At 38.9% G+C, this 20,464-nt stretch overlaps 1 protein-coding gene across 1 annotated transcript; it reads left to right on the top strand.

The window, feature by feature from the left end:
* Positions 1-682: 682 nt before the first annotated feature.
* On the top strand, positions 683-20,243 carry LOC307025109 (integrin alpha-M-like). The gene is made up of 30 exons (XM_079659699.1): positions 683-848; positions 3,464-3,566; positions 3,739-3,842; positions 4,592-4,662; positions 4,798-4,912; positions 6,352-6,476; positions 6,634-6,782; positions 7,412-7,562; positions 7,647-7,794; positions 7,994-8,067; positions 8,314-8,434; positions 8,868-9,004; positions 9,089-9,235; positions 9,326-9,544; positions 9,621-9,754; positions 9,919-10,061; positions 10,143-10,297; positions 10,408-10,533; positions 10,717-10,790; positions 16,458-16,599; positions 16,692-16,790; positions 16,867-16,946; positions 17,042-17,128; positions 17,222-17,291; positions 17,415-17,513; positions 17,703-17,783; positions 17,910-18,020; positions 18,646-18,759; positions 18,836-18,946; positions 19,321-20,243. The coding sequence occupies exons 1-30, from the start codon at positions 818-820 to the stop codon at positions 19,408-19,410; spliced, it is 3,411 nt and encodes a 1,136-aa protein (XP_079515825.1). The 5' UTR covers positions 683-817; the 3' UTR covers positions 19,411-20,243.
* The last annotated feature ends 221 nt before the right edge of the window (positions 20,244-20,464 follow it).

The raw sequence follows: 20,464 nt of genomic DNA, 5'->3' as shown, positions 1-20,464 counted from the left end.
CAACTTGTCATTCTAGGCACTTATTAAACTGGAACACAGGCTTACAGGGACCAGACAGTGCAGAGGAAGTCATGCAAAAAGGAGAAATGGACATTCTTATTTTTGGGTTTGGTTTTTGAGAGTGAGCTTATATGCAAACGTTCACTGTGTGCGCATTGATCACAGTGAGGTTGGGCCATATAAGGAATTTAATGTGTCAAACGATGTGAAATGTAACTTCCTCCTCTCTTCATGCTCTATGAGAACATTTTATAAACACCAACAACCCTGTTAGAAAGAAGGAACGGGCCTTCTTATACTGTGGATATTTGAAGTGATAAAACTACGTTCAAGGTTTGTTGAAAAGTATTTTTTCTAAAAGAATTTAGCAGCACATTAAAGGACAGGGTAAGGTTTGAATTATTTGTTTGAATTATTATTCATCAGCCTTGCATGCAAATAAGGATAATTATACACTACACTATTCTACCAAGTTACAAAAATAGTTGATTATTTAGAAGTGTGTAGGCGTGAGATTGCGTGGATATTGACTGGATCAAATTAAACAGTGCAATCAAGTGACAACATATGACTCATATTAAAATATATATATATATATATATATGCTGCAACGCCTCCTACACAAGAGTTCCTCTAAGTGGCTGCCTCCCCCGAGCTGTCACCTTGTGATTTCTGCATTTTGCTTTCAACACCCCCCTCTTTGACAGTTGCAGTGGTACAAATTGTAACTAGGCAAACGGAGAGCAAAAAAGTTTTCAATAAATGTCTATGAGCTCAGAATATTTTACACGTTTAGTGTTTCCATGGGAATAACACAATGGACTGGATCATTTTCATTCTTTTGTCAGGTAAGACAAGTTTATACTTTCTGATTGTGTCTCTCTTTATAGATCTTTAAGGCAGCTGTTAAAACAATCCTGTCATTTAATACATTGTTATGTTCCTACAGCATGCTGAAATCATAGAAATGTATTATCATAAAGTTATAGTATGTATGTTATTAGTAAAAGTGAACAGGGTGAAATGATGAATACCTCCTATATGAATAAAGGGCATCATTAATAGTTATTATTTCCATTATCTATAATCTTTTTTGGATTAACTAATCGTTTAGTCTTTTAAAATGGCCACATCCCAGTTCCTAAAAATCTACTGTTATGTATTAAAGTGTCTTGTTTTGTTAGTCCAAAACCCAAAGATATGTATCTGATGATGTAAAACAGAGAAAAGCATGACATTTGAAATATGAGAGGCAAAAAACCCCAGCATTTTATGCAATTTGTTACTTTTACCAATGAGTCGGACCTATAAGCTGCTAAGTCTAATTATGCATTTATAAATGAACATGACTTGGGGGGTTGAGATAAAAGGTGTACATTTATCTACGCTTTTAATCTAGAAATAAAATAAAAACAAAATAAATTCACAAAAGCAGGTTAAACAGAAGCTTAAACTTCAGTCCAGCTCAACAAGGAACAAAATGAATCCACCAGTTAAAACAGAAGTCAAAAATTCCAAGCAACGTATCCATTTGTTAAAACTGGAGCTAGAAGTTCAGTCAGGAAGGCATGAGAAGCAGAACAAGACATAATATGAGCAAATTATTATGTAATAAAAATATGCAATAAAAACAGCACTATCCTAAGTATCTCATTCTCAGCAGGGGGTAGGAGGGCAGGGCCACTTCCTGCTGCCACGTTACTGATAGCTTCTGCTTCTGGTGATACATAGAGAGTTCTGTTTATATTTATTGAGTGACAATCTAACATTTTTATCTCACTAAATGAATTTCTGTTCTCTCACAATGCTGTGTTTTAACACAACCGAAATGCATGACATATATTGCAGTATTTGTGTCATTCTGAAGTCAAAGACTGCTGTTACCCAACTAAGGCTATACTGGTCACAAGTAAAAGCAGAACCTATGGTGATTCAATCTGATACAAATGATATGGGTTAGGGTTAGAAGCTATGACAACAAGACTATGATGTTATTTCGTCAGACTTTTGAATGTACATCATAATCAAGAGGTTGGGGTTAGCCTGAGGTTTAACACAAGTATACAATCAGAGAAGTTAAAGGTAGGTAGGTAATTTTGAGAAACCGGCTCGAGATACACTTTTTGTTATATTCCATGCTCTTAACATCCCGATAGCAATGAATATCTGAAGTGCTTTGACAACAAATCCATAAATGTCATCTGTGGAAGCCGTAGCGCTGTAAAAAGCACGACCAATCATCTGAGCCGGCCCGGCTAAAGTAACTGGATGGCCTACCTGCCTGTCAGCCTTCCATCTGTGCACAAACTTATCTCGTGCCCTCATTGGTCATGTGCGCGTTCGTGTTTGTTGGAGGAGGGGCTCTGTAAGGAAGTGGCAGATTTTCACAGGTGGTCTATTTTCACATTCTAGCGCACTCGAGCTGGTTTCTCCAAAATTACTACCTTTAACACATGTATAAGATCAGAGAAGTTAAGGTAGTTCAACACATTGTTTCTATTTATATTCATCTCTTTTAAACTTGAGAAACCATGAGGAAGTAATACGCCAGTGAGTACAATTGTACAGAAAACCTCACGTTGTGGCCAAAAAAGGAAAAACGGAAGACTTCATTTGTGCAACGCAAATCAGTCGAAGTCAGGAAATGTAAAATGGAGGGTCAAAATGAAATATAGACCTCCTAGATTGCCCTATAGTCTCTAGGTAGTGTCAGTTATTTATTTTAAACAGTATTGAACTACAATTGAAGGTCCTCTAAATGTGACTATAACTCACACAGAGCAAGGGTTACTTCATTTTCTGCTCATGTAGAAATTATATTTTTTAAACATAAATCGTTTCTTTGTGTCTTTATCTTTACTTTTGAAGTTGAATTTATTTGTAAATGTATGACACTGACGCTCCCTGGTGGTTTTGTTTGTTAACATGGCAGATATAAATCCACATCACTTTTACATTTAGGCTACTAAAGGCAGCCGAGCTTTAGTCATCAAGACCAACTTAATCAAGCCAAAGTCAAGTTGAAGAAATAGGTCCAGTCGAATCTGAGGAAAGAGGGACAGCATACAGAGTCCTAGCGTCCTGACAATGTTATTCCATTGATTTCATGCATAATCACACCCACACAGTGGTGATCACAGCCTGTTAATGTAAATGCAGGCAACAGATTAGTTGCAACATAGGTATAAATAGAAAATGTTGCAATGTTAAATGAAGGTCGATGACCAAAAACACTTCCTTACTATACGTAAAACTCAAGACTAAGACAATTCAGAGTCCAACATGCATCAAAATGTTAAAAAAAGTGGTTTTGAGACCAAACCGGCCTCAACATCTTGGAAAGCAGCACATACAATACATGTTTCTATTAGCTAACTATATGCAAAACAAGTGTTAATGTCACATTAACATTCTTCATTTAGTGGCTTTGGTTTCGTTATTCTTTTTTCTGCTCGTTCCTCAGTGTTAAAAGCTGCACTTTGTTTCAACATCGATCCTGTGGCTTGGAAGACCCTGAAGAACTCTTACGAAGGTTTTGGGTACCAGGTGGTGCAGAGGCCTTCAGAGTAAGTCAAAGCATGGATGTTGTTGTGGAACATGGGTCTATAAGGCAGAATGTGTTCTAGCTTTTCCATCGTGTGTATCTCACACCAATGCTGAATCTCAAGTAGCATTTTAAATGTTTTCCCATTTAGCTACACTGCTCAGTTACATGTCTGTCTGCTTGTGTTTCCTCAGCTTGCTGGTCAGTGCTCCTCTTGCACAGTCGTCTTCCACAGAAAGGGGGAAAATATTTAAATGCTCCGCCGAAACTGAATCATGCAGTCCCCTAACAATTCCAGGTAAGAAACTAGCCAAACGCTTCATAAATATTAAACTCAAGTATAAATAGTATATTTTTAAAAAAGGATTCTCATTGCCTGTTTACACAACGAATAACAAGAAACAAAAGGTTGGTTAGTGAATCTCAAAAACAGTTTTTCATCCAGTTTTTCTGAAAAAGATGAAGAAGTCATCAAGCAAAACATAGAATTTGGGAGACAATATTGATTTTCTCTCAAATTCTATTTTCTGCTTGATCCGGAAGGAGTTTTGCTGAGGTTTCAGAATCCGAATCAAAATACCTTCACTAGTCCCACAGAGGGGAAATGTGCGTTGTTACAGCAGAAAAAGAGCCACAGACAGCTTAATGTTACATATGTTACATGCATTAAAAAGTACTAAGTTAACGAAAAGTTAGGATATAATAACAAATCCTGTAACAGTTTTTAGTATTTAGCAGCCAGGTATATATTGCAGTTATTAACGGCATATATATATATATATATATATATATATTGCACGTATGGTTGGTATTTAACAGCAAGGGGTGTTATAGTCTGTGTTGTTTTGTGTGTGTGTGTGTGTGTGTGTGTGTGTGTGTGTGTGTGTGTGTGTGTGTGTGTGTGTGTTTTCCTTCCTTCCGCTGCAGGAAGGAAGGAACCTGCGGTGTCTCTCCATGAGACAGCGGGGGTTTGTAGTTGTGACTTGTGACTGAGGCTGTTGTTGTGTTGATCAATTATATTTTTTCAACATGACTTTTTCAATGCAGTGCCAGGATTTGCCATCAACATGTCTCTTGGTTTAACAATGACAAATGATCCAACCACAGACAACACTTTGGTGAGCAAGTAAACTGAAAATCCTTATTATTTGTCATTCTACCAGTTAAATCTTTTTTTCTCTGCTTTACATTTCATTAAAGGACAACACCGGTAGCAACATAATACTCATCAATCAGGACTTTGTCTCTTTCAGGCATGTGGACCAACCATTCCAACAGACTGCAAAAGTATCACCATGTACAGCGGTATATGCATGCAGATAGACAGATCTAATGGCATCCAAGGTCCTGTACCTTCTACTGCACAAGGTAAATATGGAATAATCTACATGGACACACTAAGACTTAAACACCATAAACAATAAACACAACTTGCATAGGAATCGTTGTAGTAACTTACCAAGAGGCTTTTCTAAAGTGTTGAGCCCTTAATTCATCCTTTTTCCTGCATGAAAACGGACATATGTACCCATAGACTATGTTGTAAAACAGGTTAATGAAAGACGAGAGCAAATCATGGAAGTATTGTTAGTACACTGCCATTAATAGCATGGGAACAGATATTTCTAAATCACTTATTCAGATGTAAGGTCTGTTTCCTTTATGATGTCAGCAGACACACTCATAATTACACATACAATGGTTGTAATGTACATATAAGAATAAAACAAAAATAAACTCCTACATTTTATGGGTGTAGCATACAGTTATACTGTCTGTACCTGTCACGGTGCATACTAGGAAACTTGGACAAACTTGACACATTACAAAAACAAACTACAACACCTTTACCGCTAGCCCTAACTGTTTTGGTCATTGGCATCTAAATCTTTAGTTAACAGCGGAGCTAGTATTAGCCTTTAGCTTGTAGCCCCTCATGCTTCCACCCAGGAAACAGATTTTATTTAAAAAGCTGGATTTAATCAGTGGGTTTATCAGATTTACTCATTGGGTATGTTTGTTTTGGAGAGGAGGAGACCTCTGCGGATAATACAGCTTCTGGTAAAAACCTCCTGAACAATAAAATCCTAAACAGGAGAAAGACTGAAATGACAGACTTCCATGATTAGCTGTTAAGCTTTTGTAATTGTTTTGAGTAAGAGACCCCTAGTGGCAGAATATGACAGTGTAATTTTAAAGGTGAATTGAGATAGCCGTTTTGGTAGTGATGAGTGGAAAGAAGGCTACCTGCAATATCAGCACATGCCAAAAGAGAAGTTCCTATATGAGCCAATAGTCATGTATTATTTAAAGGGGCCCTATTAGGCTTTTTGGGGGTTTTCTATTTCCTGTAGTGTTATAGGTTTGTGTGCATGTAAATGGTCTGCAAAGGCTAAAATCCGCAATTTTCTCCAGAGGAAGTTTCTCTCTCCGACTAACTCCCCCCCCCCTGCCTGAAACACCTCCATTGGACTCCTTTGTTTACTTCTGTTACATCATGACATCACTATGTAACATCTGCGCTTCTATTAGCTAGCGCTCCAACACATTGTACATGATAGGCTAAGGGTCGGGAAATCTCTAAGCTGCTGACCAATCACAACAGAGCTGGCCAGCTGACCAATCAGAGCAGACTGGGCTCTGGTTTCAGACAGAGGGTGAAAAGAGGTGCTGCAGCACAGGCAGTAGGAGAAAGATAAAGAGCTTATTATACATTAAATAGGGTCCCAGTTTGCTGCTTTTATCGGACTTAATATAATAAAAAAAAATTAAACTCACTTTTAAATTTGTTGAAATGTCTTTGACAGAGTGCCGAGCAGCAGATATTGCATTTCTATTGGATGGTTCAGGCAGCGTCAACAATCCGGACTTTCAATTAATGAAGAGATTTGTGAGAAATGTTGTCGACTCACTCCTGCCACTTGACACAACGGTACGTTTATGTTTACACTGACCATATGACAAAATCAGAGAAGTGATTTTCAGAGTTTAAAACTATTCTTAATAATTTCTACAAGAAATTTGACAGGTACATTTTAAAATGCGTTGACTGTGATATTAACTTGAATTTTTGTTTTTCCTATTCTCAGTTTTCTATTTCCCAGTTCTCTAGAGAACCAAAAGTACATTATTACTTTAATGATTTCTTTTCTGGAACTCAATCATGGCAATCTAAAGTTGACGACATTAGGCAACTCAGAGGTTTCACCTTCACAGCCAAAGCCATCGAGTTTGTGGTGTAAGTGTCATCATTATGTTGAATTCCCATTTGTGAGCAACGTTTTCCAGAATTCATTTTCTTTTATTGTAAAAATGTATTGAGTCTGTCAAAGCATCATTGGGTTTAGGCATTTTGAATTGTGTGATGGAAAAATAAAAACATTTCTTAAATTGGACCTACAAACACATTAGAGTGTGTTGCACATTTTAGTGGCAGTGTTTATTGGGTAAAAAAAAAAAGCAGGTATCTTTGGTGATTCATCTAGTAAAAGTTAAAAAGTATTATAGCTATAACACCTTTTAACTCTTTACAGATCATGAGTCTGAACCTTTTTTTATCAAGTTGCTGTTACTGTAATTTTGTTTAATCACATTTACAGTATAAGTATTTAAAAAAAGTACTGCAAATAAAATAGTAATCCAAATCCTAAAAGATTAAAAAAACAGATGGCAATTTTTACATTTCTCAAAGCTAAATAGTATTTGATGATTATGATTATTAGGTCAGTATTCCTGCATTAAAATAAATTTTCCGAAACTGACATCTTCTGTGTAAATTGTTAAAAGTAAGGCATTGTGTTGTCCCAATTTAACATTTGATACTGCATAATGCAAACATGTATTGAAATTGCATCTTTCTTTTGACAGCAATAATGTTTTCACAAGAAGTCGAGGTTCCAGACCCAATACAAAAAAGGTCTTGATAGTCATCACCGATGGAGAATCAAACGACCGGAATAATCTCAAAACTTCAGCAGACTTAGCTGAGAGAAACAAAATTGTTCGATTTGCTATTGGAGTAAGTTCTTCAGTTCCACTCTGGCATTAAGTCGACTCTTTGGCGCAGCACAATATCTCAAACCTTTGTTTTTAACATCTCCAGGTGGGGTCCGCATTTGACTCATATGCAGCAAAACAGGAACTGGAAACCATTTCATCTTCTCCCACGGAAAATGTTTTTCGAGTGCAGAACTTTGACGCCCTTGAAAAAATAAGGGCGACTTTGCAGGCCAAACTCTTTGCTATTGAAGGTAAAGTAATGATGGTGAAAATGTCTTTGAAATGTCAACCTGCATACAACTTCAGTCAAAGCATGGACTTTGATTTGTAACGAATCTGCTCTTTTTAATTAAACTGTATATAAGTAGGTATCAGGAGTCAGGACATGACCATTGAATCATGCTGCATTGAGAGGTCATTGGGCCAATTCATGCATTATTTCCATTACAGGATCGCAAACAGGTGGAGAGTCACTGAAAAAGGAAATGGCTCAAGAGGGATTCAGTGCAGTTTATGTACCTGGGGTAATAAAAAAGCACACTTGAAATTCACTGGACAATGCAAATACATAGATGAACATGCCTTTGTATCTTTGTAACTCGTTGTATCAGCGTATGTTGATAGAAAGCAGAATATGCATCATGTTTTTTGGGAGATGTTTGGGACACAAGTTACTTACTACTTATTTAACTTCATTCAATAAGTTTAGCAAATAGTGGAATGTTTTTTTTTGGAAAGCCTGTTTAATTTAACATCTGTTTGAATTGAAGGGAGTTCAGATCGGTATGGTTGGGGCGAATGTGTGGAAGGGAGGCTACCTGCAATACTCAATGGGCACACTCCAGAAGACAGGCTCATTTGAGGCCAAGATAGAGGAAGACAGTTACGTGGGTAAGCTAAATACATATAGTATACACACACACACATATATATATATATATATATATATATATATAAATACAAATTCAAAATGTACATCTTGTACTTGTACTGCTCCACTGCGAATGTGTGTCCTCTCTGTTGTTAAGTTATTAATATTATTGTTGTTCAAAAAGCATTATCAGTCAGAAAAAGTCAGTATTGTGTTTTTACAAATGTCTTAACGGAAGCTGATAATAAAGTGTCTCTATGTATGTATGATACTTTATAGTTTAAAGATTACAATTTGTAATCTAGTGATCTCTATCTAAATTAAGTATTTTTATGTAAGGATCAATATTTTCTAAATAATTTATTGTGCATATTCATTTTCTGCAGTGGTAATTAAAAAAACTAAGATCTGCACAGTTTTCTCAGACTTTTGACCAATGAGCTTTAATTTCAGGGTACTCCATGGCTGTTGCCAGGACGAAAAGAGGCACATTGACAATTATGGGTGCTCCACGATATAAACACCGAGGAGTTGTGAGGGTAGTTTACGACCAACAGAACTACAAAACTATTGACCCCTCTCAATGGCAGGTATGTGCTTATCTTTCAAAATGATCCAACAGTCCTGAAAGAAAGCAATTTATTGTTTTATGTATGTATTTGTTGCTTTCACAGTTTCAGGTTGGTGAATATTTTGGTGCCGTTGTTTGTGCGATGGACGTGAATAAAGACGGATACTCTGACCTTATCCTCATATCCGCCCCAATGTACATTGACTCTGATCGAGAGGGAAGGGTTTACGTTTGCACCGTATCTCGTTTGGTAAATGACAGTTTCATCTGGTGCCATTGAATGAATCGGTTTCTTTAAATACAATGCAAACATTGACACTCATCCCTATATTTCTACCAGGATGTTGAGTGCCACTTAGATTCTCCATCAGTACTGAGAGGGGATGCATCTCAAAGAGGAAGGTTTGGGTCTTCCCTTGCTGTACTGCCGGATCTGGACACAGATGGTCTTAGGGATTTGGCAGTTGGAGCGCCTTTGGAGAACGACGGTCAAGGCAGCATCTACATTTTCCACGGCGAAGGTGGAATAAGGAAAAGGATCAGTTCTACCTACACACAGGTGAGCGAGAAACATGACCCAGTAGTTGTGGCTTACGCCATATCAAAAACTAATCAAAATGTTTCCATTTATTTAGAGGATCGCTGGCTCTGAAGTCAAACAAGGACTAAAATTCTTCGGCATGTCGATCAGCCAGTCGTCTTTTGACCAAAGTAGTGACAATCTGCCCGATTTAGCGGTGGGTTCAAAGGGCAGTGTTGTCTTACTCAGGTAAGTGTAATTCTACTGCAAAGATGAGTTAAACCTTTTGTTACACATTTTAGCTCTTCACCAGTAATGGTTTGTATCAGGCAGATAAGATATGATTTGCTGGACTATTGATCAGAAAGACGGAAGTTATCCAACTATGTTTTCCTGCTCCTTCAATTTCCCAGATCAAAGCCTATAGTAATGGTAGAAGCTAGAGTGTCGTTCGACCCAAGCCAAATCTCTACTCAAAACTCAGACTGCACAAAACCTTTGGAGATCCAAGCTAAAATCTGCTTCAGCATGACAAGACGCTCTGGAGTCCTGCAAGGTACCCCATACTCCCCCTTTCCATGCATTTAAATAACTGTTAACATGAATAAACTCTAAATGAAACTCTGATCGTTTACAGCTCAAGCAAAGATTAATTATGTTTTAACACTGGATGCCACCCGCAAAGTCCCAAACAACCGAGCTTACGTTGTTGGGAAACAACGAGAGGTGTCTAGAAACATTTCTCTCGACTTGACTAGGCAGACATGCAACACAGAACAATTCTTAGTTGAGGTGAGTTGTTAGAAATACAAAATGCTGACAAATGCCATGTTTGATGCCGATGAGTTCAACCCACGCTGCATTGACAAAAAACATTTCATAATAGTGCCCTCGTCTTGCAGGCTTGTCCAGAAGATTCTCTCAATGCGCTGGACAATGAACTCAAATTCACCTTTGAAGGATTGCCGTCTGCCCAAAGGCTCAGGCCGAGTCTCGCCCTGCAGGCTCAGACAACAACGTTTCATCGCGTAAGTAAAGGGATGCTAACACGTCTTACACATTGTCTTCATTGTCTGTCAGAATATTATTTTAACAACGCTTCAGTGTCCTTCTTAACACCAGTCAATTGTTATTTTATGGATGTCCGACTTTTAAATGTGGTGTCTAATCTTTCTAAACAAACGTGTTTTACTTCATTCTCTCTTCCACAGTTAGGGTTTGAGATCAACTGCGGCACGGACAATGTGTGTGTAGATACCATGAAAGTGGATTTCAACTTTACCAAGTGAGTTACAAACGTTTAGCTTAACTTTGGTGTTTTCTGTAAGTGTAATGCTGCGTTGCCCCTACAAAAGAAAAAGAGATATGTTATCTATCAAAACCCAGTTAGATTAACATTCCTTGGATTGCACACTTTGTTTTTCAGATATATCACATATTTGTAACTAAATGATACATTGATTGAAACAAAACACGGTATAAACTGAGGAGTGACTCCCGTGAGGTTCATGTATTTTCTTCACTCCGCTTGGAAACTGCTCTCATGTCAAGAAGCATCAGATCAGTGCATGCATTGCATCGTCCAATCAGTGAGCGATACACAGTAAGGGGGCGGGGCAAGTGTCTGAGGATTTCATCGAAGGATGGTCTGGTGGTTCCTCGATTATAGCTCCTCCATTATCGCTCCTCGCTCCTCCGGCAAAAATAAGGCCATTGGGACCATAGATATATATAAACACTAGATGACTCACCCGCGCTGCTGGCCAATGGAGACCGACGTTGCCACATGGCCGCCATCTTGCTACAGGCAGTGCTCTCATTCATAACATTATGCTTTACTATTTAAATAACCATAGATTGCTCAATTTTCAACCAAATTTCAAATGGTTTGGTTTTTTATAAACATCAAAGATGTAGTTATTATACTGCATACTTATAATCATGGACTTTCATATGAAAATAACATTAAGCAGATAAAGCAATAGCTAGGTATTTATGTTTACCGGTATATATATATATTAGGACTGTCAAACTATTAAAAAAAGATTCATCAGATTAATCACATCTTAAAAATGTATTAATCATGATTAATCACCATTCAAACTATGTCCAAAATAGGTATATTGTTGTGGAAATGGAAAGATAAATGAAAGAAGGCGGATATATCCATTTAACATACAGTATACATGTATGTTTATTATAACATTTTTCTGTGTGTCAAAATGAAAGACAGCCCACACACCTATCACTCATCAAACCGTGGGGTCTTATTTCATTACGTGTTGATAGAAATACATATATATTTTCATTTATTTTATTAGATTGTTAATATTTAAAATAAATTATAAAATTAAAATATATTTATATTTTATATATAAAAATCAGTCTCATGTTACCACTCTGTAAACCAAGTGTTGTTAATTTAGCAATGCCTTAGCTTGAAGAACAGGGACACAACTAATGAAAAAAGCATATGATGGTATATTATTTAGATATTCACACCTTTATCAGAAGAACCAAACCAACATAAAATTATCTCACGGACAGTAGGTCCTGGCCAGTTCTGTGTCATTTATCACAATTATTTTGACATGAGATCTTCATATCGTCCTAGTTTTGTATTTAGTTTCTGGATTTGTAAACAGAAATCCAATCCAGAACCTTTGAAATACGTTACCACTTCACAGCACGGTGCATCATAGACCTTCCTGGGTAACACGGAGATAAAGGATTTAATATGACAAGCCATATGATGCTCTCATTTGTTAGTGACATTCCACATGCAGATAAGATAAGATAAGATGGTACTTTATTGATCCCAATTTGAGAAACATTTTTTAGTTACAGCAGCGTAAAGGACAAGGCAATAGCCATAACAAATAACATACCATATCCAATATGAAAAAACATTGAAACTTGTTTATTTATTTATTTTTGGTTCATTTATAGTTGTGAGTGTGTCTGGGCTCCTGAACCAGCCTCACCTGTCTCCCCCCTCTCCCCCCTTCTCCTTAGCTCTCAACAAGTTTTTAAAGTTTACCTTCCCTTTTTTCACCTACTTAACTTTTTTTTTATTATTCATGCGTATTTTACTAATCACTCCCCCTTCAAATGGAAATATGTGTTTACATAAATGGTGACCAATCCGTTTGAGACCCACAGAGAACTTAAGGCCCTGACACACCAGGCCGAAATCGGCCATTTTTGTTAGTCGGACGACGAAGCGTGTCCTGTCGCCCAAACTAACGTCCTGTCGGCCGTGACACGCCTTATTTGGCTTCTCATGGCCGACGCACGGCCGATTCAACATGTGGAATCGGCCGTGCGTCGGCCACAGGCAGTCGGACAAAGAAATCACTCTGATTGGCTGTTCAGCTAGCGAATCAGTGCATGAGAAGTGAAATGGTTGCTTGAGAATGTCTTCCACAAGCAACACTCCAATGGCTGATAGCTCCAGTACCGCACGAAACATGTTTTCGATGGACGAGAGTGAAAATGGAACGCACACGCTATTTGTTGTTTGTTTAAATCACGTAGTCTGTTCTTCTTCTCTGTCTTCCGGGTTGTTGCCTCTTTTGAATGATGAATACACACTACCGCCGCCTGCTGGTAAGGAGAGTTATTGGCACTCACGCATGCGCAGTTCGTACGTACTCGGCTGAAGTCTTTGCGGTGTGTTCCAGTGCGACACATGGCCAAGATGCAGGAGAACACGGCGACGCAACAGTCGGCGTTGGCATCGGCGAGTTCTCTGGTGACTGCTTGGTGTGTCAGGGCCTTTAGACTAAGGTTACTATCCAAAGACTCTGAGCTGTAGTTATCAGTCTCTCAGTCTGACAGGAGAGGACTCTCCTCCACCTTGTTGACAGCTCATTATATCCGTTAGCGCAGCTAGCTAGCACCAGATGCTAACAACAACAATACACGTAACTGGTCCGTTGTCTAAGTGCACTCCCAGGTATTTGTAATCCTCCACAACAGCCACATCCTGTCCCAGAATGCACAGGTGTAGAGGAGACGTCCTCACCCTCCTGAAATCAATGACCATCTCTCCAGTAGCGTGACGTGGGGAAAAATGTAGGGGAAGCCCATTTTTTTGGGTCGGGGGGTGGGGGGTGGTCAATAACGTCACCAGATGAGTGATTACAGTGCCCGGTATCATTTTACACACATTTGTATCACACAGATGCAGGACTTGCACACGCCTGTTATCTAACCGACAGGTCCGCACCCACTCTCCAGCTGAAACTCTCTCGTCTTATTAATTTAAGCATTTTACTTATTAATTTATGCAGACAACTTGTTCATTGTGCTTCTTTGTGCTAATTATTTTTGCTAAATCCAGAGCCTCGTCAATCCTGACGCGTCCAAAAAGCTTCAATTTCACAGCACAATCTAAGTGATTTTTGGATTTACCGTACCTCTCAATAGCCCGTGACAGGTTGGCAAGGTCGATGAATCCTGAAGTTGCCCAAGAATTGCTCAGGGAGCACGAATCCTTGTCAAAAAGAAGACATGGCCAGCAAAATAGACGCTGAAATTTAGCGCTTCCAGTTAGCCACTCCGTGCGGACATATTTGTCCTCATCGAGGTTCATCCTGAGACAAGTCCATTGGCAGGTCATCTTCCGTTCTTCTAGAAGTGGTTGTGCTTCTTGTTGCTTCCGGCTAAAACAAACATAATTAAAGACATTTTGAGTGTTTAAAATGTGCTGTAATACACAACACATTATTTATTCCTAAACTTGCAGAAAGAAAAACTAAAGTGTGACATTTAATCACATATTTATATATCAATCTTATACGCCTTGAATTCTTGTTGGCCAATTATACACCCTTTGAAGTAGGGATGCCAGCGATTATTTGCTGGCATCCCTACTTCCTACTATTTTTTTTTCCTGGCTTAATTTCAACCAAAATATAGACTAATGCTAATAATAGTAATAGTATTAATAATTGTAAATGGCCATTGCACACCACCAGTTTGTTTTACTGTAAACTTGGAGGAATCAATTATTATTCGCCAGGGCTGTCTGATTTTCGATTTTGATCATAGTCAGTTTCTGGCATCCCTACTTTGAAGAGCAGCATAGCAGCAGTTGAATACTGTTGGTACAACACCATCTTTGAGCCGGACAGTCTGCCCCGTCCTGTCAAAGTCCTCACTCCTGAAGTGCTCACTGCAGAGCAATGTCCTGCCAGAGGAAACAAAACCCTCCCTTCTTAGGGCAACTTCCCACTGCCTCCCACATAAACTGTCAACAGGGGGAGCCTCGCTGTGGGGAAAAGGTGGACCTAGTGTCCCAATCGGAGTGGAAATAATAATAATAATAATAATCTGTGCCTTTTATCCATTAATTTCCCCAACATTGTGGTAAAAAAAACACACGTTTAATCCATGTTGGTGTAGCCTATACTACAACTACAAAAAGCATCGGTTTGTTTTCTCATCAGGAAATGCAGATCGGTTCAAACAAACATCCTCACGATAATTTAATGTATCATATGTTCACCGAATTGACATGAAAGCACTAATAAACGTAGTTTCATCCACTTGAGTTTACAACTACAAAAACAATCGATTTGCTTTTATATCACATCCCACGGGAGGAAATTCAGCAGCTCTCACTACCGATTTGTAATCCTAATTTAATCATCATCTTCACCACGATCATTTATGTTTATGTTCGCCGAATTGACATGAAAGCACTGACAAATATGAATATACTGTATTCAACTTCATTAAAACGTTATTAACGTGCCTAAACTCAGTAGTTCACCATTTCTACGCATGACAACACACTTTGTCCGTGTTTGGCTCTCTCGCCGCACAGTGAAGCGTTCCCGCATTGACGTCACTTTCGGCTTCCCCCAAAACTTCAAAATGAGTCGAAAGAATTTCCCTGCGATGTTCGAAATTATTGATATTTATCGGAACGGTATCGCACCTTCTTTTTTAAACTGACGGTTCGAGATGACTAGTAGCCCAATATGTCATTGCACAACAGTTGTTGGGAGGCTGTCACAGGCTCTTTAAGTTATGTTGAATGGAAAGAGCAGTTCTGCCTCTCCCACTGGTGTCGTTAAAGTTGCTGGGTCAACTTTGTAATACTAGGTCTCACTCACAGCCTCTTGTTATTAGCCAGCTAATAAATATGAACCACATACACAAAGAAAAGCTGCAATTTCAACATGTCCGCGCATCCTGTATCATAGCCATGCTAATAATGTTTATAATAAACCAAACCGTTTGTAAATCAGTCAAGATTTCAGCGAGTTAAGAGTATTTTTGTGCAGATCACTCACCTTACAACAGCTGCCATAGCGCGTACCAGAGTAGCTGTTGACTGTAGCAAGATGGCGGCCGGTGAGCTACGCTGGAAAATCTCCCATGAGCCATCTAGTGTTTATATCTATGATTGGGACGCTACTCAAGATTGCGCAGACAAATCAACTTCCGGTGAGACCGAAGAGCGATGTACAGCAATGTACAGACGAATCAGATGATTAAAGATGATCTTAAAATATATTTTATTTTTTTGCATTTTGTTGTAATCATTATTTGTAATACTTTTTGCTGACACTAGGTGGTCTTGCTGTGCCTCAGCTCACAGAGCTGCTAGCATACTGTAGCTTTAGACTCTTGGCTGCTTCAAACAGCATGCCTTTTCACTTCAGTAATTAATGTAGCTGCCTGTACAAAGTACTGTTGAATGCACTATGCTTACAAATACAAACTTTTTGAACCCTCGGGTCTGGGTCAGGAGGATAGCCAGAAAAGTATGCTGCTCACTGCTAAATGCTACCAGATGCAGTATGACATCCTGCTATTTTTGGCATGCTGCATTTGACAATTAGCCTACCATGTATTGACACATATAGTTGTAATATGATTATTGGAACGCACCTTAACGTAATGTAATCTACCTTAATTTTTCTTTATAATCTGTCAGATCCTCAGAGGTCAGAGTGGGTATTGATGAACTGCTGGATGTCACTGTCTTCATGGAGAACAGTGGGGAAAACTCTTATAACAGCCACGTCATTCTCACATACCCACCTGGACTCTCTTATAGGAAGTTTACAATTCTGCAGGTAAGGCATCAAATCAAATCTGCTTCATTTAATCTCCAGTCATCCCATTCTCACTTAATTTTGCGATTTTCTTCAATTCTTTTGAACTACAGGGAAGAATTGAGTGCAACTCCTTGGACACTGAAGACGGTTTAATGCGAGGAAGAACAGACTGCACAGTTGACAAGCCTATTTTGAAGAGCAATGCTAAGGTTTGTCTTTTGCACCGAGTGTTGTACTGCTACAGACATATAATAGCCTATCTGATCTTAATTCATGTCATTTCAGGTCCTATTCATCGTCTCCTATGGGGTTGAAACCAATAGTCAACTTGAAAGGACGATTTTTGTTTCTGCAAATGCTACCAGGTACTGCTAAGCAACATGCATTATAAGCACACCAACAGGCACGTGTGCATTACTGCTTTTATCATTTGTACACATATATTTTTCTCTTTCTCTAGTGGGAATAATCAGCACTCCAACTCAAGTGAACTGTACCAAAAGAAAGAGATCAATGTGAAGTACAGCATTTTTGCTACAATTGAAAGGTTTGTGTTGTTTTATGTGAAACTAAAGATATATTTTTTAAAACTGGCATTTTAGTACCTAATATCTATCAAATGTTTAATACGTCTGTTTAGTTCCCTCAGCTACAGCAACTTCTCTCATGGAAAGAATAATTTGCAGAAACCATTGCGGCAATCAATTGTGGTAAAAAAGTTATAATAATACAAGTTATCTATTTGAAATCATAAACTTTAGTCCAGACTTTTCCTTAATGCTCATCACAATGATTTGATGCCTACCATGTTTTCTATTCTGCTCTTCTTTCAGGTTACAAATGATTTCAGAGCGCTGAAACTCACTGTGGTGATCAGGGTGCCGGTGAAGCTCGGAGATAAAGACATCTGGGTGGATTCAGGCAGTTTGCAGGTAACACGGAAACTGCTTGTCCTTGAACACCCAAATATCTATCAAAAATAGATTATTTTATACGATACAATAATACTTAAACAGATCAAGTCTGACATTTGACTTGCATCACAGCAGCTCCATTTGCTAAATCTACATGGACAAATATCAATAATGCAACTAATGCACCATAAATCGGCTCCATTTCAGATTCCAGACTGCACAAGACACAGCGATGAAAAACCCACTGTCACAGATTTTGTTGCAGAGATAAAGAAAAATAAGTTGGTGGTAAGTATGCGCTTTATGAGTAATTGCAACGTTTTAGATTGATATAACTATTATGGTTTCATTCCACTGGAGTGTGCAGGCCTGAACACAGCTTTCTCTGCTCTGTTTTATTTTAATGACCCACAGGACTGCTCAGTGGCCAGCTGCAGAGTGTTCAAGTGCAGTCACTTCATTGGAAGACTGAACAGCCAAACGTACTACATTTCTGCACACCTTAGTTCGGCATGGATAGAGCAGGTAATAATTTGAATGTAATGTAATGTGAATAATAATAAACTAACTGACTTGTTTATTTCACGTGCTGCATTTGAAACATCTTATAGTTTCACATCTGACCAGGTATAAAAGAGGATTACTAAAAGCAGATAATTATTCATTTAAAAAAGTATTTTATTTATTGTTTACTTGACGTTATGAAATGAATATGAACTAAGTGATTGCTTCACTATTGACGTTTTTTGAGAGTGTTACAAATGCTTTTAAATTACCAAAGAAATTAAACTAATGTACTGTGTATGACTCAAATACGCTGTAGTAAAAATAATTGTGTATATAAAGATAGTTTACTTTACGTCAAAATATAATTAGGGTTGTGCAAATAAGCTCATAAGCCATCTTGGCGTTGCATGTCTCCCAATTCCTAATACTGTGTTATATTAATATATACAAAAAACCTTCCATATATTGTATGTATGAAAATATTCAAAATGTAAAATCCGACAACTTGATTACTGAACCGCATTTTTTACAGGAACGGTTGTCCCAAACGATTTGATCCACATTTAATTACTGTTGCTGGCTAAACTGAGGTAACATTATTCCACAATCAGTATTTTACTAACCAATGTTTCCCCCTAAACAGATCGGACTTAAATCTGCCAAATTCCTCTTGACCAGCACAGCCATGTTGGAGTACGACAGAAACCAGTACATCTTCTTTACGTCGGGCTCCAACAACAACCCTCCTGTTCGCAAGGTGACTACACGTTTTATCTTTTTAAATGATGTGTGTTTTAAACAAGCTTGAATTGAACCGACTTTTCCCCTCTCAGATTGAGGCAGAGGTAGAAGTGTATCCTGAGCCAGACTTCACCAAAGAGATTGTGGGAGGATCCCTGGGAGGACTGGCTCTCCTGGCCTTACTCACCGCTGGCCTGTATAAGGTGAGACCCTGAACATAGTTTCACATTATTATGTAACAAGGCCATTTTGAGTTGTGGTATTATTTTAAATACGCACATTTAAAAACGGATCTTAGAACAGCAAACTCCCTTGAAATGTTTAAAAGCAAATTAAAAACCTATCTTTTTAATATGGCTTTTAATTTGGGTTAGCTTTCAATTGTTTCATTTTAACATATTATTACTGTAGATGTTTTATCTTGTTCTGTATTCATTTTAATATTGTTGTTATGTTTTCTGTAAAGCACTTCGGGGCTGCTTTGTGCATGAAAGGTGCTATGCAAATAAAGTGTATTATCTGTTCATTCATTTATATTGCATCTTTTTATGTAACGTTATTTGTTTCGTACTTTCAGGCTGGATTTTTCAAGAGCAAATACAATCAGATGATTAACGGGGATGCAGCAGATCCTGGGGTCGAAGGAGGCGCACCCGCACCAGAATAAGAAATATCTCATCAGTGAATGTCCCACAGAGACCCACTGTTTTAGTTCTAATACATTCTTAATATTGAGCTTGCTGGTTGCAGCTGACCGCAACAAAACCAAACTGTTTCAACATGTATAATAATAAATGGGATTTATATAGCGCTTTTCTAGACCCAAAGACGCTTTACATTACGAGTAAGGTCGACAAACAAAACAAGAACAAAAACACAAACAAAAACAGAAAAGCAGTCAGGAGGATGTTGGTTCAGAGGGGGGAGGGGCGGGTTTAAGGATAAGCAGAGTTGAAGAGGTGGGTTTTGAGACGGGACTGGAACAGGGTGAGGGAATCAGACTCACGGAGGTCTTGGGGGAGGGAGTTGCAGAGCTTCGGGGCTGCCGCAGAGAAGGCTCTGTCCCCGAAGCTCCGGAGTTTGGCCTTGGGGATTGAAAGCAAACCGGCTGAGGTGGATCTGAGGGACCGGGGTGGTTGGTAGAGGATGAGGAGGTCAGTGAGGTAGGGGGGGGCCAGATGGTGGAGGGCTTTATAGGTGAGGACCAGGAGTTTGTAGTGAATGCGGTGTGAGACGGGGAGCCAGTGGAGTTCTTTGAGGACCGGGGTGATGTGATGCCATGATTTGGTGTGGGTGAGGAGTCTGGCGGCTGCGTTCTGGACACGCTGGAGTCTGTTGAGGGATGTTGTGCTGATACCGAAGAGGAGTGAGTTGCAATAGTCAAGGCGGGAGGAGATGAAGGCGTGAATGAGTCGATCAGCTGTGGGGCGGGTGAGAGAGGGACGGAGTTTGGTGATATTGCGGAGGTGGAAAAATGAGGTTTTTACAACTTGGCGGATGTGGGGGTCGAGGGAGAGGGGGGGGGGGGGGGTGGAGGGGGAAACAGGGGTGCCATCGTTGGTGAGTGTCAGGTTGGGGGTTTTGCTGAGGGTGGATTTGGAGCCGATGAGGAGGAGTTCAGTTTTATTGCTGTTGAGTTTGAGGAAGTTGTGTTGCATCCAGGATTTTATTGCAGTCAGACAGGATTATTGCAGTCAGACAGGATATGTATGTATGTATAT

This window comes from Notothenia rossii (assembly GCF_949606895.1).
Source record: "Notothenia rossii genome assembly, chromosome: 11".
Lineage (NCBI taxonomy): Eukaryota > Metazoa > Chordata > Actinopteri > Perciformes > Nototheniidae > Notothenia > Notothenia rossii.
Note: the sequence above shows the minus strand (reverse complement) of the source record. Positions and strands in the feature narration are given on the sequence as shown.

Excerpts from the sequence above, each read along its gene's own strand:
- LOC307025109 (XM_079659699.1), top strand. The coding sequence starts at position 818 with ATGGACTGGATCATTTTCATTCTTTTGTCAG. Across the intron at positions 8,435-8,867 it reads AGAGGAAGACAGTTACGTGG|GGTACTCCATGGCTGTTGCC; the intron begins GTAAGCTAAATA and ends CTTTAATTTCAG. Across the intron at positions 16,600-16,691 it reads GGAAGTTTACAATTCTGCAG|GGAAGAATTGAGTGCAACTC; the intron begins GTAAGGCATCAA and ends TTTGAACTACAG.